Source organism: Brachionichthys hirsutus, chromosome 19 (assembly GCF_040956055.1).
Source record: "Brachionichthys hirsutus isolate HB-005 chromosome 19, CSIRO-AGI_Bhir_v1, whole genome shotgun sequence".
In the NCBI taxonomy this organism is placed as follows: Eukaryota; Metazoa; Chordata; class Actinopteri; order Lophiiformes; family Brachionichthyidae; genus Brachionichthys; species Brachionichthys hirsutus.
Window position 1 is genome coordinate 1,978,345 of NC_090915.1, and position 12,956 is coordinate 1,991,300.

General features: G+C 55.6%; 2 protein-coding genes across 2 annotated transcripts in view; both read right to left on the reverse strand.

Moving 5' to 3' along the window:
* Window positions 1–1,893: 1,893 nt before the first annotated feature.
* On the reverse strand, window positions 1,894–4,536 carry smad7 (SMAD family member 7). The gene is given in 5 exon segments (XM_068753128.1): window positions 1,894–1,907; window positions 2,286–2,357; window positions 3,443–3,496; window positions 4,072–4,131; window positions 4,134–4,536. Coding segments are annotated over 5 exon segments (603 nt in total).
* A 4,353-nt stretch (window positions 4,537–8,889) lies between these two features.
* The window catches only part of dym (dymeclin), a 9,583-nt gene continuing 5,516 nt past the window's right edge, over window positions 8,890–12,956 (reverse strand). The window contains exons 9-10 of the mRNA XM_068753131.1: window positions 12,533–12,646; window positions 8,890–9,542 (exon numbers count right to left, since the gene is read on the reverse strand). Of these exons, the coding sequence (XP_068609232.1) occupies window positions 9,393–9,542; window positions 12,533–12,646 (264 nt within the window). The 3' untranslated portion in view covers window positions 8,890–9,392. The remainder of the gene's footprint in view (window positions 9,543–12,532; window positions 12,647–12,956) is intronic.

Genomic DNA, 12,956 nt, shown 5'->3' on the forward strand with positions numbered 1-12,956 from the left:
TCCAAAAAGAGATCTACGGTTGCGGTGCAGCCCCGGCGCTGCACGCTTTAAACCTCACTTCCTGTCACAGGTAAAAGCTTCCTCGAGCCAGGACTCGTCTTAATCCGCCGGAGCCCCCCCGCTGGAGGCCGGAGCCCCCGCCGGAGGCCGGCTCTCCTGCTGACTGGCCGGCCGACTGTCTGCCGGCTGCTGGTGTAAGAATACAACGGCGCCTAAATTTAACCTGCAGTGGGAGGAAGCGCCTGCGTGACAGTCGGCCGTGCGCCAGGGCTCTCACCGGGTCATTCTATCTGTGTGTGTGTGAGAGGAAAAAGTGCATGTGTGCGTACGTGTCACTGCAGCCCGGCCAGATCCGGTTTCACACCGGCCAGTCCCTGATGGCACCAACAGGCACGCCACGACACACACACTGATGCTACACGACAACTGGGGGGTTCTCTGTGGTTCTCTGTGGTTCTCTGTGGTTCTCTGTGGTTCTCTGTGGTTCTCTGTGGTTCTCTTTGGTTCTCTGTGGTTCTCTTTGGTTCTCTGTGGTTCTCTGTGGTTCTCTTTGGTTCTCTGTGGTTCTCTTTGGTTCTCTGTGGTTCTCTTTGGTTCTCTTTGGTTCTCTTTGGTTCTCTGTGGTTCTCTGTGGTTCTCTGTGGTTCTCTTTGGTTCTCTGTGGTTCTCTTTGGTTCTCTTTGGTTCTCGACTCCGATCGAGGGAGGGAACGCAGCAGGGATTTGACACAACAACCACCCGGTGCACTACATGGACGCTGCCCGAGGCTTGATGGCCGCAGTCCGGACCCCGTCCTGGTCGGTGTCCAGGTCCCGGGGGGGGGGGGGGGGGGGGTCGGGCCCGGAGTCGTCCAGCTCCTCGCTGCTCGGCGCTCTGTTCCAGGCTGATGACGTGAGCCGGCAGCCTGGCCGGCAGCCTGGTTTGCATTTGCGCCTGCCGCTGTCGCAGCTTACGTAACCCCTGACGGCCTGGAGGGGGCGTGATGGATAAATAGAGACGGGGAGACGGGACAGGAGGACGTTATCTTTAACCTCGACTCCTCGGCACCGTCTGGACGGCTTGTTGGGATGAATGAGTTTCAAACGGAGGCCGGCGACGCCGTTTCTCCACGCCAGCGGCTTCTTAACTCCACTGCAGCAAACACAAAGCAAGGACGCGACTGCGCTGACTCGGCGTCTTCGCCCGCCGCCTCCCTTCCTTTCTGTACATTCGCCGGGAGGAGAACATAAAAAGGGCAGAGCGAGTGAATCAGAAGGTCAGCGGCAGGCCTCCGGGACGGCCATGTTTCTTTTGTCAGCCCCCCCCGGGGGGGGAGGGGGGGGCAGGAACGGAGGAGCCGCCTTTTGTGGCTTGTCGGAGAAATCCCGAGGACAAAACGCTTCACCCGTCCCGCCCCGGGACGTCCTACCTATCCCGTCCTACGGCTGGCTGCCATGTCGTCCTCAACAGGAAGGAAAACGGGGGGGGGGGGGGGGGGGGTGCGCCTCGCTGAGGGAGGGACGCCTGGCAGGACTCGGGCTCTGGGGTTTCACTGAACTTGGTCTAAAATGTGACTTTAAAGTTCATGAGGACGACTGAAGAGGAGCGAAGAGGAGGAGAGGCTGGTGTCTGTTCCAATAATCACGGCTACAATCTGTGCATGCACCTGAAACGCACACACATGCACGTGCACGTACACAGAGGAACCCAGCCCCCTCCCCCACCAGACAAAGGAGGGGGAAACGGGCAGCCAACACCAACAGACATAAAACAGGCCGTAAAGGCTCGGTAATAAGAACCATCTGAGACGCCGGGGAGCAAACCCGTCCTTGCGGACGCCATCTTGTTCTGTAGCCCGTGGACACGACGTTGGGCGAGGAAGACGAGCGAACCGAAGCGATCATAAAGGAAAAGCTACAGGAAATGTCCTGCAAGACGAAGGGGAGGAAGAAAGGAACCCCGAGCAGCGTCCACAAACACTCGCTTGTCTTTTACAAGCGTTTATTCTCAAAGCGTGTTTGTCTTCCATTACAACACGAGAAGAGGAAACAGAGAAGAGGGGTGCGTTGTTCAAAGAGCCGGGGGGGGGGGGGGGGGGGGTAAACACGCCGCCCTCCTTCCTCCTGGCGTCTTTATTTTATTACGGAGGGAAGCGGGGGCCTCCAGAATCACTGCCTCGTCATCGTCAGCATGGAGGGAGGGAGGAGTGTGTGGGGAGGAATGCACGGGAGAGGACGGGGACAAGGAGGACTGGGACAAGGAGGACGGGGACAAGGAGGACGGGGACAAGGAGGACGTCCATTTACCTGAGAGCCCCACGGGGGCCGAGTACGTCGTTCCTCCGGTGTCACAGGATGAAGGTCCGGAGTCTGGAGAGTCTGAAGGAGAGGAAGACGCTGAATTAGCAGAGCGTGTGTGTGCGTGTGTGTGTGCGTGTGTGTGTGCGTGCGTGTGTGAGGAGGCGACGCAGCAGCTGTGAGATCATCAATCATTCCAGTGAAATCGATGCCTAATGAAGACGCTGACGACGGCGAGTCGCTCACAGCCCCGATAATCCCCCATAATCCACTGCGGCAGAGGGAACGTTAGCGCCGCGCAGACAAGCTCCCGGTCCAGGAAGAGCAACCCCCCCCCCAATAAATCATCAACAGAAACCCAAAATGACTTTCTCCTGTTCAAGCATCAGGAGAACTTGTCCGAGTGTTTCTGGCGTCGCCCCCGAGTCCGGAGAGCCGCTCGCCGTAAACGTTCCGACGTGGCTCCGTTCTCCACCGCTAACCCCGGTCTCCCAGTAGGGCGGGACGTAGGCCAGTTCCAACACCAAGCTAGCAGCTAGCTAACGAGCTAACGTGATTGTGCTCAGCATAAAACAAACATGGCGAAGATGAGGAGCATCCTTCATCTCTCATCGGCCTCAATGTGACAAAAGTCCGCTTCAGAGACGAGACGCGACCCGAAGACGCGTTTCCTGTCTCGTCTGTTTCCGTACGGAATAACGAGAGGAACGCCGCTCGGGTTTCCATCTGAACAAAGACGCCGCCGGTTTCTTCACAGAGACGTTTCCTCTGTTGCACACGAGGCTGAAATCTAAAAACGCTTTTCAGGAACATGAAAGCGACCTGAAAACGACTGAGCGACGGCGGCTTTGATCCGCAGCTGCAGCGGCAACGACTTCCTGTTTGCTTCCCGTCGCTGAGGGCGACTTTCTCCCGGCTTTCCCTGCACGGGCGGGCAGACGGACAGATGTGGGACAGGAAGCTGATTGGGGGCAAACAAACGCCCCCTCCCTGGGTGGAATCACACGCCGGGTATCTCTGCTGCTTTGCCCCGGACGCCAGTCCAACGCCACCATGAATCCCACCCGAACCTGCAGCCGCCTCCCACACGGGTGCACCGCGGGGGGGGGGGGGGGGTCGGCCCAAACATGCGTGTGCTGAGGAGAGTAGAAACGCACGAGGCTCACCTGGCGCTTTAAGGTAGTCCATGGGGTAGCGTGAATACGGAGGAGGAGGAGACTCTGCACGGAGGAGAGAGAGAGAGGATGAGAAAAAGCGTCTTCTGGGAGGAGGTTCCGTCCGGCGGCCCGCGGGCCGATTGCCTTTCACTGGCAGGCAGATAAACCGGGGCCGCCTGGCGCCGAGGGGGGGGGGGGGCACTATCAGCGTCTGGGACAGACTGAGATAGGAGACGCCAAGTAAGCACAGACACACACGCACACGCACACACACACACACACACACAGGCGCTGGAAACTTCACTCTGGAAAGATTATAAAACCCGGGATGCACTTTGGAAGTTCCAATTGTGAAACGTTAAAGACTCGTCCGGTACCGGCACCGGTACCGGCGCTGCTCTCCGGTCCGAACTGTCCAGACGGACCGGATTCTAGGTTCTTAAAAACACGATCATAAAAGAGATAAGAAGAAAAAAACCCATAAAACATGACAGATAAAAACATGACGTCACACAGACGAGCCGGCCAGGCGGTGACGTCACTCAACTGGGCTAATCAGCGGCTAATTGATTTGACCCAACGACCGCGGCTGTGATCTACGTTCCGGTTCTGGTTCCGGTTCTGGCGGACCGACTCACCGAGCTCGCACAGCCGGCTCACGTGGTGCGGGTTGCAGCACAGCAGCTCCGGGTTGCCGGTCCGTAGGACTCGCAGCAGGACAGCCGCTTGAGCTCCGAGCCGTGCCGGAGGTCCGGCCACCGGAACACTTTGTAGAGCAGCATCGGGAGGGGGTAGGACTGCTGACCCACTTTGGCGTCCACTCTGCCCGGCAGGAGCAGGCAGGGGCTTCGGGCCCCCCCTTTGGACTCCACCGCCTGCAAAAGCACCTCCAAGTGTTTCTCTTTGATCTTCCGGAGTGTGTTGTGGGTCAGCGCCTTCAGTTCGGCCTCCGACCCGGCGCTGGACTTGGCCACCTTTGCCGTTTTGCCCATGCAGCAGCCCCCGCTGCCGTGCGTCCCTCTATCCGCCTCCCCGTCGCCCTCCGCGGGCGCGCGGCTCCTCCAGAGTCGCCGGACGAGCCCCGATCGTTTGGTCCTAAACATGCGGGACGAGAAGAGGGTTTCCCGGCTAAGAAACGAGCATGGTGTCCGCAAATCATGAAGATTCCGGGATCCGAGTCCAGGCGGTGACGCGCAGCCGGAGAAAACGCGTTGGAGAACCGGGCAGCTCGACACGCGGAGGAAATCCGGAGCATCCGCCAGATCCACGCGATCCACGCACGGAGCCGTCAGCCGCGTGTCCGGGTTAAATCATCACACGCAAGGCGTCCGGGACGAGCCTCTGCGGGTCGCGCCGCGCAGCCCCCGCAGCAGGGACCGGAGCGCGTTGGAGCCGTGAACCGAAACCTTCCAAAAAAGAAACGGTGCCTTCTCAAAACATTCTCTCTCCTCTGCGCATTAGTGGAAACGAGGACAGATCGAGGCCGCGCGTAAAGATCCATAAAAAGCGGAGGAGGATTAATCCACAGAAGCCTTGATCCGACGCACAGAGCGGGGCTCTCCACGAGGCCGGCGTGGGCTTTTTGATTATTATTATTATCCGTTATCGACTAGAGACGCCGCTCCGCTGCAGAGGGGGGGGGGGGGGTCTGAAGGCAAAAAAAACGAGCCCGAAGAGACGAGCTCCGACCCAGGAGTGAATCCGAGCCAGGAGACCCTCGAGTTCCGTCCGCGCACCGGAGCCGTGAACCGAATCCCTCAAAGTCCGATAATCCAACCTGGAGCCTCACGCGAAGTTCCGGTGGCTGCGCGTGGAAGGAGCACAACCGGAGAGTCCTCGGGAGGGGGGAGAAATGCGCTCCGTCGGGGAGCGAGGCGGATGGATCGGGTGCCCTTGCTCCGTCTCCAGTGCGCATTGACGCGCCCGGTCACGTGTGCGTCTAGACACCCTGTCGCTTAAAAGAAATGTGATTGTGTTGCGCAAACAACAGATCAAGCAGAGCGCGCGCGCGCGCACACACACACGCACACGCACACAGAGAGGGGGAGAGGAATAAATGGGAAATTAAAGTTACGTTTCCCAGAAGAAGCTTCGAGTCGAGACGGGATGACGCGTTATTTCCGTTAAATCCCGTTAAGTTGGAAACACGTAAAAACATTTTGTCCTGAATAAAGAGTTTAATAGGATTGTATTAACAATATCGAATTTATTTATTTTAAACCACAAATGCTAAAAGTGTAAATGAAGAAAATTATTCAACGGAGGAAAACACCGATATTTTGTTATATTGATCGGAGATATTTCCGGTAAACATCGTGACCTTGTTCAGGGTGGGAATTAAGAACTTTCATTTGGTTCGGGAGTGTCGATCGATCGTGTACCTGCGAGACTAAGCTTGGGGTAAAATAACCTGAACTCAGAGAAACGAGCCTGCAGCAGAAAATCCTCGCGAGTAAATTTGCCCTCTTTGTTGCCTTCAAGGCAGGTCCGTCAATTTATGTCGTCATACAAACCAGACACCAGAAAAAATGTGTAATAATATACATTTAAAGATTTTAATAAAGAGCAGGAGAGAGACACCCCCCCCCCCCCCCGCATGCGTTTCCTCCTCCCAGTCTCCTTCTGCTCCCCAGACAGACAGCAGTATGTTAATATGCCAGGGAGCCAGTGTTGCTGGGGGGCGGGGGGGTTGTTAATGATGATGGGAGAGACGTGCGGGGTAGAGTGCGTGCTGGGGGGGGGGGGGGGGGGGTCATCACCGCATTGTCCCAGGATTCCCGCTGGCGCCGCGCAAGCCAGAGCCAAACGGCCGGGAGGACTGCGCAGCTTTCTGAGGTGGTCTGGGAACAATCAGGCCCGACAGGACACGCGCACACGCACACACACACAGATCCCTGCCTGCGCGGACGTGCGGGACAGCAGGTTATGAGCCCCCCCTCACTGGAAAAGAAGAATTAAATCGTCTGAAAGGAAACGAGTCATCGGAACCCTGAAAGTAATGATTAAGTGAAGACACGCCCACTTTCTATCTCGCGGTTCTTTGATTCGGTCTTTAGTGATCAGCATTTTCTTTTATTGATTCATTCGGAGTAAGCAGCTGATCTTCAATAAAGACGGGTGGCGCCCCTAGTGGTGACACTAAGAAGCACAACTCGGCTGAGAGCACGTTTGATGCGCGGGACAGATTCCATTATAATGGTAGACGTCGCTGCGGGCCAGACTTCGGACGCCCCCCACGGTTTTGGGTCAGGAACAGGGTTCGATGTCACCTTAGGAGCATCTTCCTCATGTTGCAGCATTTTGAAATGGACAAAGTGATCGGATCGACATGAGACGGGACCCAGAAGTGTCCAAGGAGGGGACGGGGTGAGTGGACATGACCCGGCGGAGGAGGGTGACTGATGCTGAGAGCGCCGCCCGGCCGCTACTAGCGTGTGACGCGCAGACGGCTTCCAGACGGGGGGGTCACACGCAAATAAAGAAGCTTATTGTGTCTGAACCTCAGCGCTCAGGGGAGGGAGGGGGCGGAGCACAGAGCTCATTAATGCCCGGATCAGAACAATGCACTATTGGACGACTTTAATTAGAGATTATTTTCACCCCAGATCTAATATCTCATTAGCAAAAACACTCCCGTTGGTAAATATCACAGCAAAAATAAAAAGAACGGAACGGGACGTGCTCCTGATGGAGAGGGGGAGGGGCCGAGGAACACGCTGTCCAATCAAACAGCCAGAACTACAACGATCCGTTTCACAGGTTGACCTTTCAGTGGAGTCAAAGGTCACGGCTGTGTGTGAAAGAAACGGCGTTCTTATTTCCCCCGACGGTGAACGAAGCTGCTGCCTCTGACCGATGGAGACAAGACGGAAGCTCATCTGAAGCATTAGCGTGAAGAGAGAGAGAGAGAGAGAATATTGATCGGTGACGCAGACGCAAGACTATATGACCACAAATCACACAAAACTGTGATGAGCAGGAGGATGAAGAGGATCTTCATCGTTCATTAAGCCTTTGATTCCTCGTTCAGTCTGTGAAACGTCAAAGGAGGAAAAGAAGAAACGATTCTCGGATGAACGCGCTGAAAGCTGAAGGGATCGGCGACTGTTAACGTTTAAAGTGAGCCGTCCTGCAGCGACGCACAAACGTCTTCACCCTCGGCGGGGTCCATCCTCTGGGGACTGCGAATGTCACTGAAGGATCCATAGAGCACCGGAGACCAACTTCATCTCATCGTTGTTGAAGCAGCTCCGTCTAAAAGGTCAAAGACGGCGACCAGGAGTGGAAGAAAAGGTCAAACGGAGGACGCCGCGCCAGCAGAGGGGCGGGTCAGTGGGAGGAGCTAACGTAGCTCAGCTGCTATCTTCGTTGTCTTCCTTGTGGCCCTTTGGGAATTCAGAAGATAATTTTCCTTCCTGTGAAGGATCCGTAGGGAGGACTGACACTCGTGGAATAGCGTTATCTATTTTTATAGCCCCCCCTTGATGTGACCTAAACCTAAAACCATTTAGCCTAACGACCTTCCATCGTCGTTAGGCTCCCATTAATGAGTTCCACATCACGAGGGACCGGCGGTACTTCCAGCGAAGCCGCTTCAGCAAACCGGGCTCAGCGACCTACTTCTGCACATTCAACAGACGCTGATCTGGACCCGCACGGCGCCGGTAGCCTGGCACGTACAGAGGTCGCACAGGGGTCGCGCAGAGGCCGGGGTGGGCTCTAAACAAAATAAACTACCCCTCCCAGAATCCCCTGCTCCGTGCATCGTCCTGCCGGCACCTGAAACTGGAGCTGACGGTAAGGTGACCCCCACATTACGAAGGAACAGCCCCCCCCCCCCCACCATCTGGCACCACAATGGAGCTGGAAGCAGGTAGCGAGGGAGAGGACGGCCACTCCCACCCACGACCTCCCGACGACCCCGCGGTGAAAACGGGCCTTTATTTCCATCAAACATTTTCATTTTAGGAGAGAATTTCAGGAAGGAAAATCAACACAATAGAGAAGAACCGAGTCCAACAAACCCAGAAACCGCTCCGGAATCTCAAACGGCAGGAGGAGTCTCAATCGATGAATGGATCAGGAAAGGAAACACGCCTCACACGACACCCGCTCTCAAAACGTCCTCGTTTTATTGTTGGAGTTTGGGTCACAACCGGAACCCGAGGTGCTTCAAAGGAGCAGGTGGATGAGAAGATCAATATGAGGCGACCGCTAACAGCTGGGTTAGCTTAGCACAGGAAGCAAAGCCAACCGATTCAAGCTCGAGTCTTTTTTTTGTTGCTGGTGTGTTACTTAAAATAAAAAGAGACACATAAAAAGAAACATTCAGAAAAAGAGGCAACTAATTATGCAAAACGGGCCCGGAAGTTGAATGGCGTCCTGTTTGTGTTCTTGCCTCGGGTTACCGTCAGAACGACGGAGACGGGATGGGGGGGGGGGGGGGGGGGGGGGGTGGAAGCAACAGTGAAGTTGAAGCAATGTTGACTGCTAATATTAAATCAAGCTTTAATTACACTAATTCTATATTTACTGAAGGTGGCCACAAAAGAACGGGGGAACGACTGTTTCTACAAAACCCCTCGAACTCAGAGAACGGCGCCTTTCAAAATAAAACGCTTAACGGGATGACTCACAACGCAGCTTTTTGGGAGACGACGCTGAGACTCATGGACATCTCTGAAGGTTCACCTGAGCTCTCAGGTGTGTTTCAGTACGACCTTCTCGTTAAACGCGTCTGATTGGCCGGCGTCCTGAGCTCCTCGCTGGAATAAAGGTCGGACGCTGCAGCTTCACCACAGACGAGGAGGATTTATGATACGAGCAATTCTGTACAAGGTTGAGGCACTTCCAAACAGCGTGCACGTAGTATAAAGAGCGCGCGCGCACACACACACACACACACACAGAGCCAGTCTTTTATTCTACGTGGTGGAGGAAGACGCCGGCGGCCGCGGATTCAGCCGGAGTCCATGCTGAACAGCTCGATGCCGTGCGGGCTCCAGTGGAGGCCGACTCCGGCGTTGAAGACCAGCGACCAGACGTAGGGGATGAAGAAATCCTCGGGCTGCTCTTCCTCAACGTACTTGAACTTGAGCTCCGGGAACTTCTGTTCACACACAAAACAGGTCATTAACACGATTGATCCACCATTGATCGTTGGTGCGACCTGCTAGAAGCACACCTGCCAGCAGGTAGTTAGGGGAGGAGATGAATAATACATTCGTCCTCATTATGCCCCCCCCCCCCCCCCCCCGTCTACACATGCAGCCAATAATCAGTCTGCGATGACAGGCGGACGCTGAGCGCCTTTCTGCGTTGTTCCCAGACGGGCCTATTCAGTCGTTGGTATCATAATGACACCGGCGGCGGCGCGGCGGGTCACAGGCCGCGCCGCCATTGTGATGCGGCCACACAATGCAGACGCTGTGAGCAGCCGACGGGCCCATATATAAATATATTCATCATCATCATCGTCATCACGGTTACTCCGTCTTTCAGGATCACAATTTACCAGGAAATAAAAGCAGCGCCGCAGTAAGTTTAGCATCTTGTGTAACGTTGCTCTAATTCAGCGTCTCTGAAAAGGGCAACCTGTGTTTCAGTAAAAACCCGAGGCGTGGGTGTGTGGGGGGTCGGATCCCGCTTCCAGCTGTAATTATGTCGGAGACGCCATTGTTGTGTTGGTTTTAACAAACTAACAAGCAGCTGGGAGGATGAGTGGCGAGCTATAATCGGCGCCATAAATGAACCGCACCGCGATGCTAATTACAGCACGGAGATAAAAGAAGCATTAATCAGCAAACAAATAACGCTGCAGCGTGGTTTCATCTGCAAACCACAGCTGGATTGTCCTCCGGACCCTGAACGCGGCGCTAACAGCTAACACACAAGTGATTGAATGAAAGGCGGAGCGTTCGTGTCGAGTCTTGATCACGTTTGGGAAGATCAGATTTCCTCCAGATCAAAAGCCCTTTCTCACTTTCTGACATCTACAAATGGACAAACGACAGGGTGACATTCTCGTCAGCCTGGAGGGACGTGGATGGAACCTTTGACGGGTTAACTGGGCTCTGTTCAGCTGACCCCCCCCCCCCCCCCCCACCCAGTTATCCTCCGGAGAAGGAAGTCCTGATATCACAACAAAAACTTCCTTCTTCCCACCGGAGCATCTCCGCATGACACATCCCATCCCGAGTATTATCTCTCACCCCCCGTCATGTTCTCAGCCTGGCTGTCTGGCTCCGCTTGGCCCAGTCTCATATCAGTTAGTTCTGGCTCCTGGTGGGTCGGGCCCTCGCCCTGAACACAGACCGACTGGCTGGGCTCATATCTCCAGACCAGGACTCCATGTTCCCGTCCCGTCTCTGCACGGCTTTCAGAGCCGGGCCAGACAGAGAGGAATGCAGCGAGGGAGCAAATAGCACACGCACACGCACACGCGCGCACACACACACACACACACGCACGCACACACACACACGCACACACACGCACACGCACACACGCGCACACGCACACGCGCACACACACGCACACACACACACACACACACACACGAAGGTTCTGATCATTAACGCCTGCTTTCCAAACGGATCAAAGCAGCGTTTGCAGTACAAGAAGCTGCAGCCGCTCAAACATCTGGATGTGTTGCGTCTCAGTTGGACATTTCTGGTCCCCAGAGGTTGGACCCTGATGACTCTGGTGACGTCCTACAGGTGAACTGCAGACAGCAGCTCATGCATATTAAAGCCTGGGATCACTTGGGATAGGACGTCTGTGTCGTCTCCGTGGGGGAGGAGCAGCATCAGAGCTAAAGACTCAGGTACCGAGTCACAGCTGGAGACCCCCCCCCCGACAACAGTCAGAAGGCAGTGAGGCGGATTTCAGCTGGTCAGGCTGAGCGACTCGTTCCAGACGCAGACATCCCGAGACACACGCAGCAGCGACGGTTGAATGCAGAGGGGCTGATGGGCACCCCGGGGCATTTAGCAGCCGCTCAGGCCTTTCTTTCAGGTCACACCTCATTTGCATATCCCCGTCTCTGAACAAACGCCTTTGAGGCTCGGCCTCAGACGGGAGTCTGGATCGGCTCGACTGTCAACGGCTGAGATCAATATTTCACTTCGAAGATCCTCCCTGAAAACCAAACAGAGGCGGGTCAACAAAAGCCCAAACCGACCCGGGGTGCCGACCTGCTGGTTCAGTCATTAACGGTGAACAAGTCAAACAGAGCATTTGCTAAATCCGGCACATTTAAGTGATCGGTACTTCAGACCGCCTCACGCAGCACCAGGAGCGTTACTGACGGGGAAATATTGAGAAACTGCATTTCTATTATTTGTGTAGCCTGGAAGACACGAACCGTACTACTGTTAAACGCGACGGTTAGCGCCGGGATGCTAACGCAGCTTCTCAACATCCTGACGTCACACGCGAAGGGAAGCTCGAGGCGGCCACGGACGGATGTTGGTTTGAGCGATGGCCGCACGCGATGGCGGGACGTCTCCCCCGTGAGCCGCCGCCACGCCTTTGAGCGCTCTGCAGCTCACAGGATGTAACGAATCAGAGTCCACGTGAGACGCACAAAAGAAGACTGATGAATGGGACGCACAGCGTGCTACAGGTGTAAATCTGTGGTTGTTGCATGGGGGGGGGGCGCACATGAACACGCCTTCGGTCGGACGCCGTCTCTATTCGGCTGGAGTGATAAATGCATCGCAGCCTGCGCCGGCGAGGAGACGGCTGCTTACATATTCCTCCGCTGATGAATGGAGGAGAGCTGGGAAGGGTGGGGGCTAGCCAACCCGTCGGGAGTGTCGGGAGCCCCCCCCCCCTGCCAATCTTAAGGGTCCCCGAGTCCCTCGTCCCCGTCTCCTTGACATGTCATTCCATGTTGGGATGTGGCGGTACGGCAGACGGGATGGAGACGGGCTTTCATGCTAAACAGACGTGGGCTTCAGCCTTTTGTCTCGCCTCCCAGCAGCCCCCCCACCCCACCCCCACCCATCCACACAGATTAGTTCTCCTTTCTTCTCCTGCCTCCACCACCCCGACAGGATGAACACCTTCAGTCCGATGGACGTGTGTGTGATTTACCTTCAGTCTGTCGGTGGGCAGGGCCTGGGCGCCCTTCATGATGACCTCCTGAACCCGCTCAACCGACAGGTCGCTCCCAGCCTGTTCCAGACGTTGACTGAAGAAGCCGATCACCTGAAACCAGGAAGGAAACGACCAATCAGAAGGCTGAACAGGGGATGCGGAAAGATGGCGACGCTGGTTTTTTGCTCTGGTCCTCAGTGACACGAGAGGATCATCCTCAGGAGGGCATGAAATACAAAAGGTAAAACCAGCAGGGAAGAGAACGACTCACCTGGCTGAAAGTGAAAAGGTGCGACCAGAAGCTCTTTACATTCCTGTCTATACTGGTTTCAAATCCACTGGACCCCCCCCGAGTGAACTAGCTTAATTTGTGGCTGTTTTTTGCAGCATTCAAGAACTATTTCTGTCTCGTATCTCATAG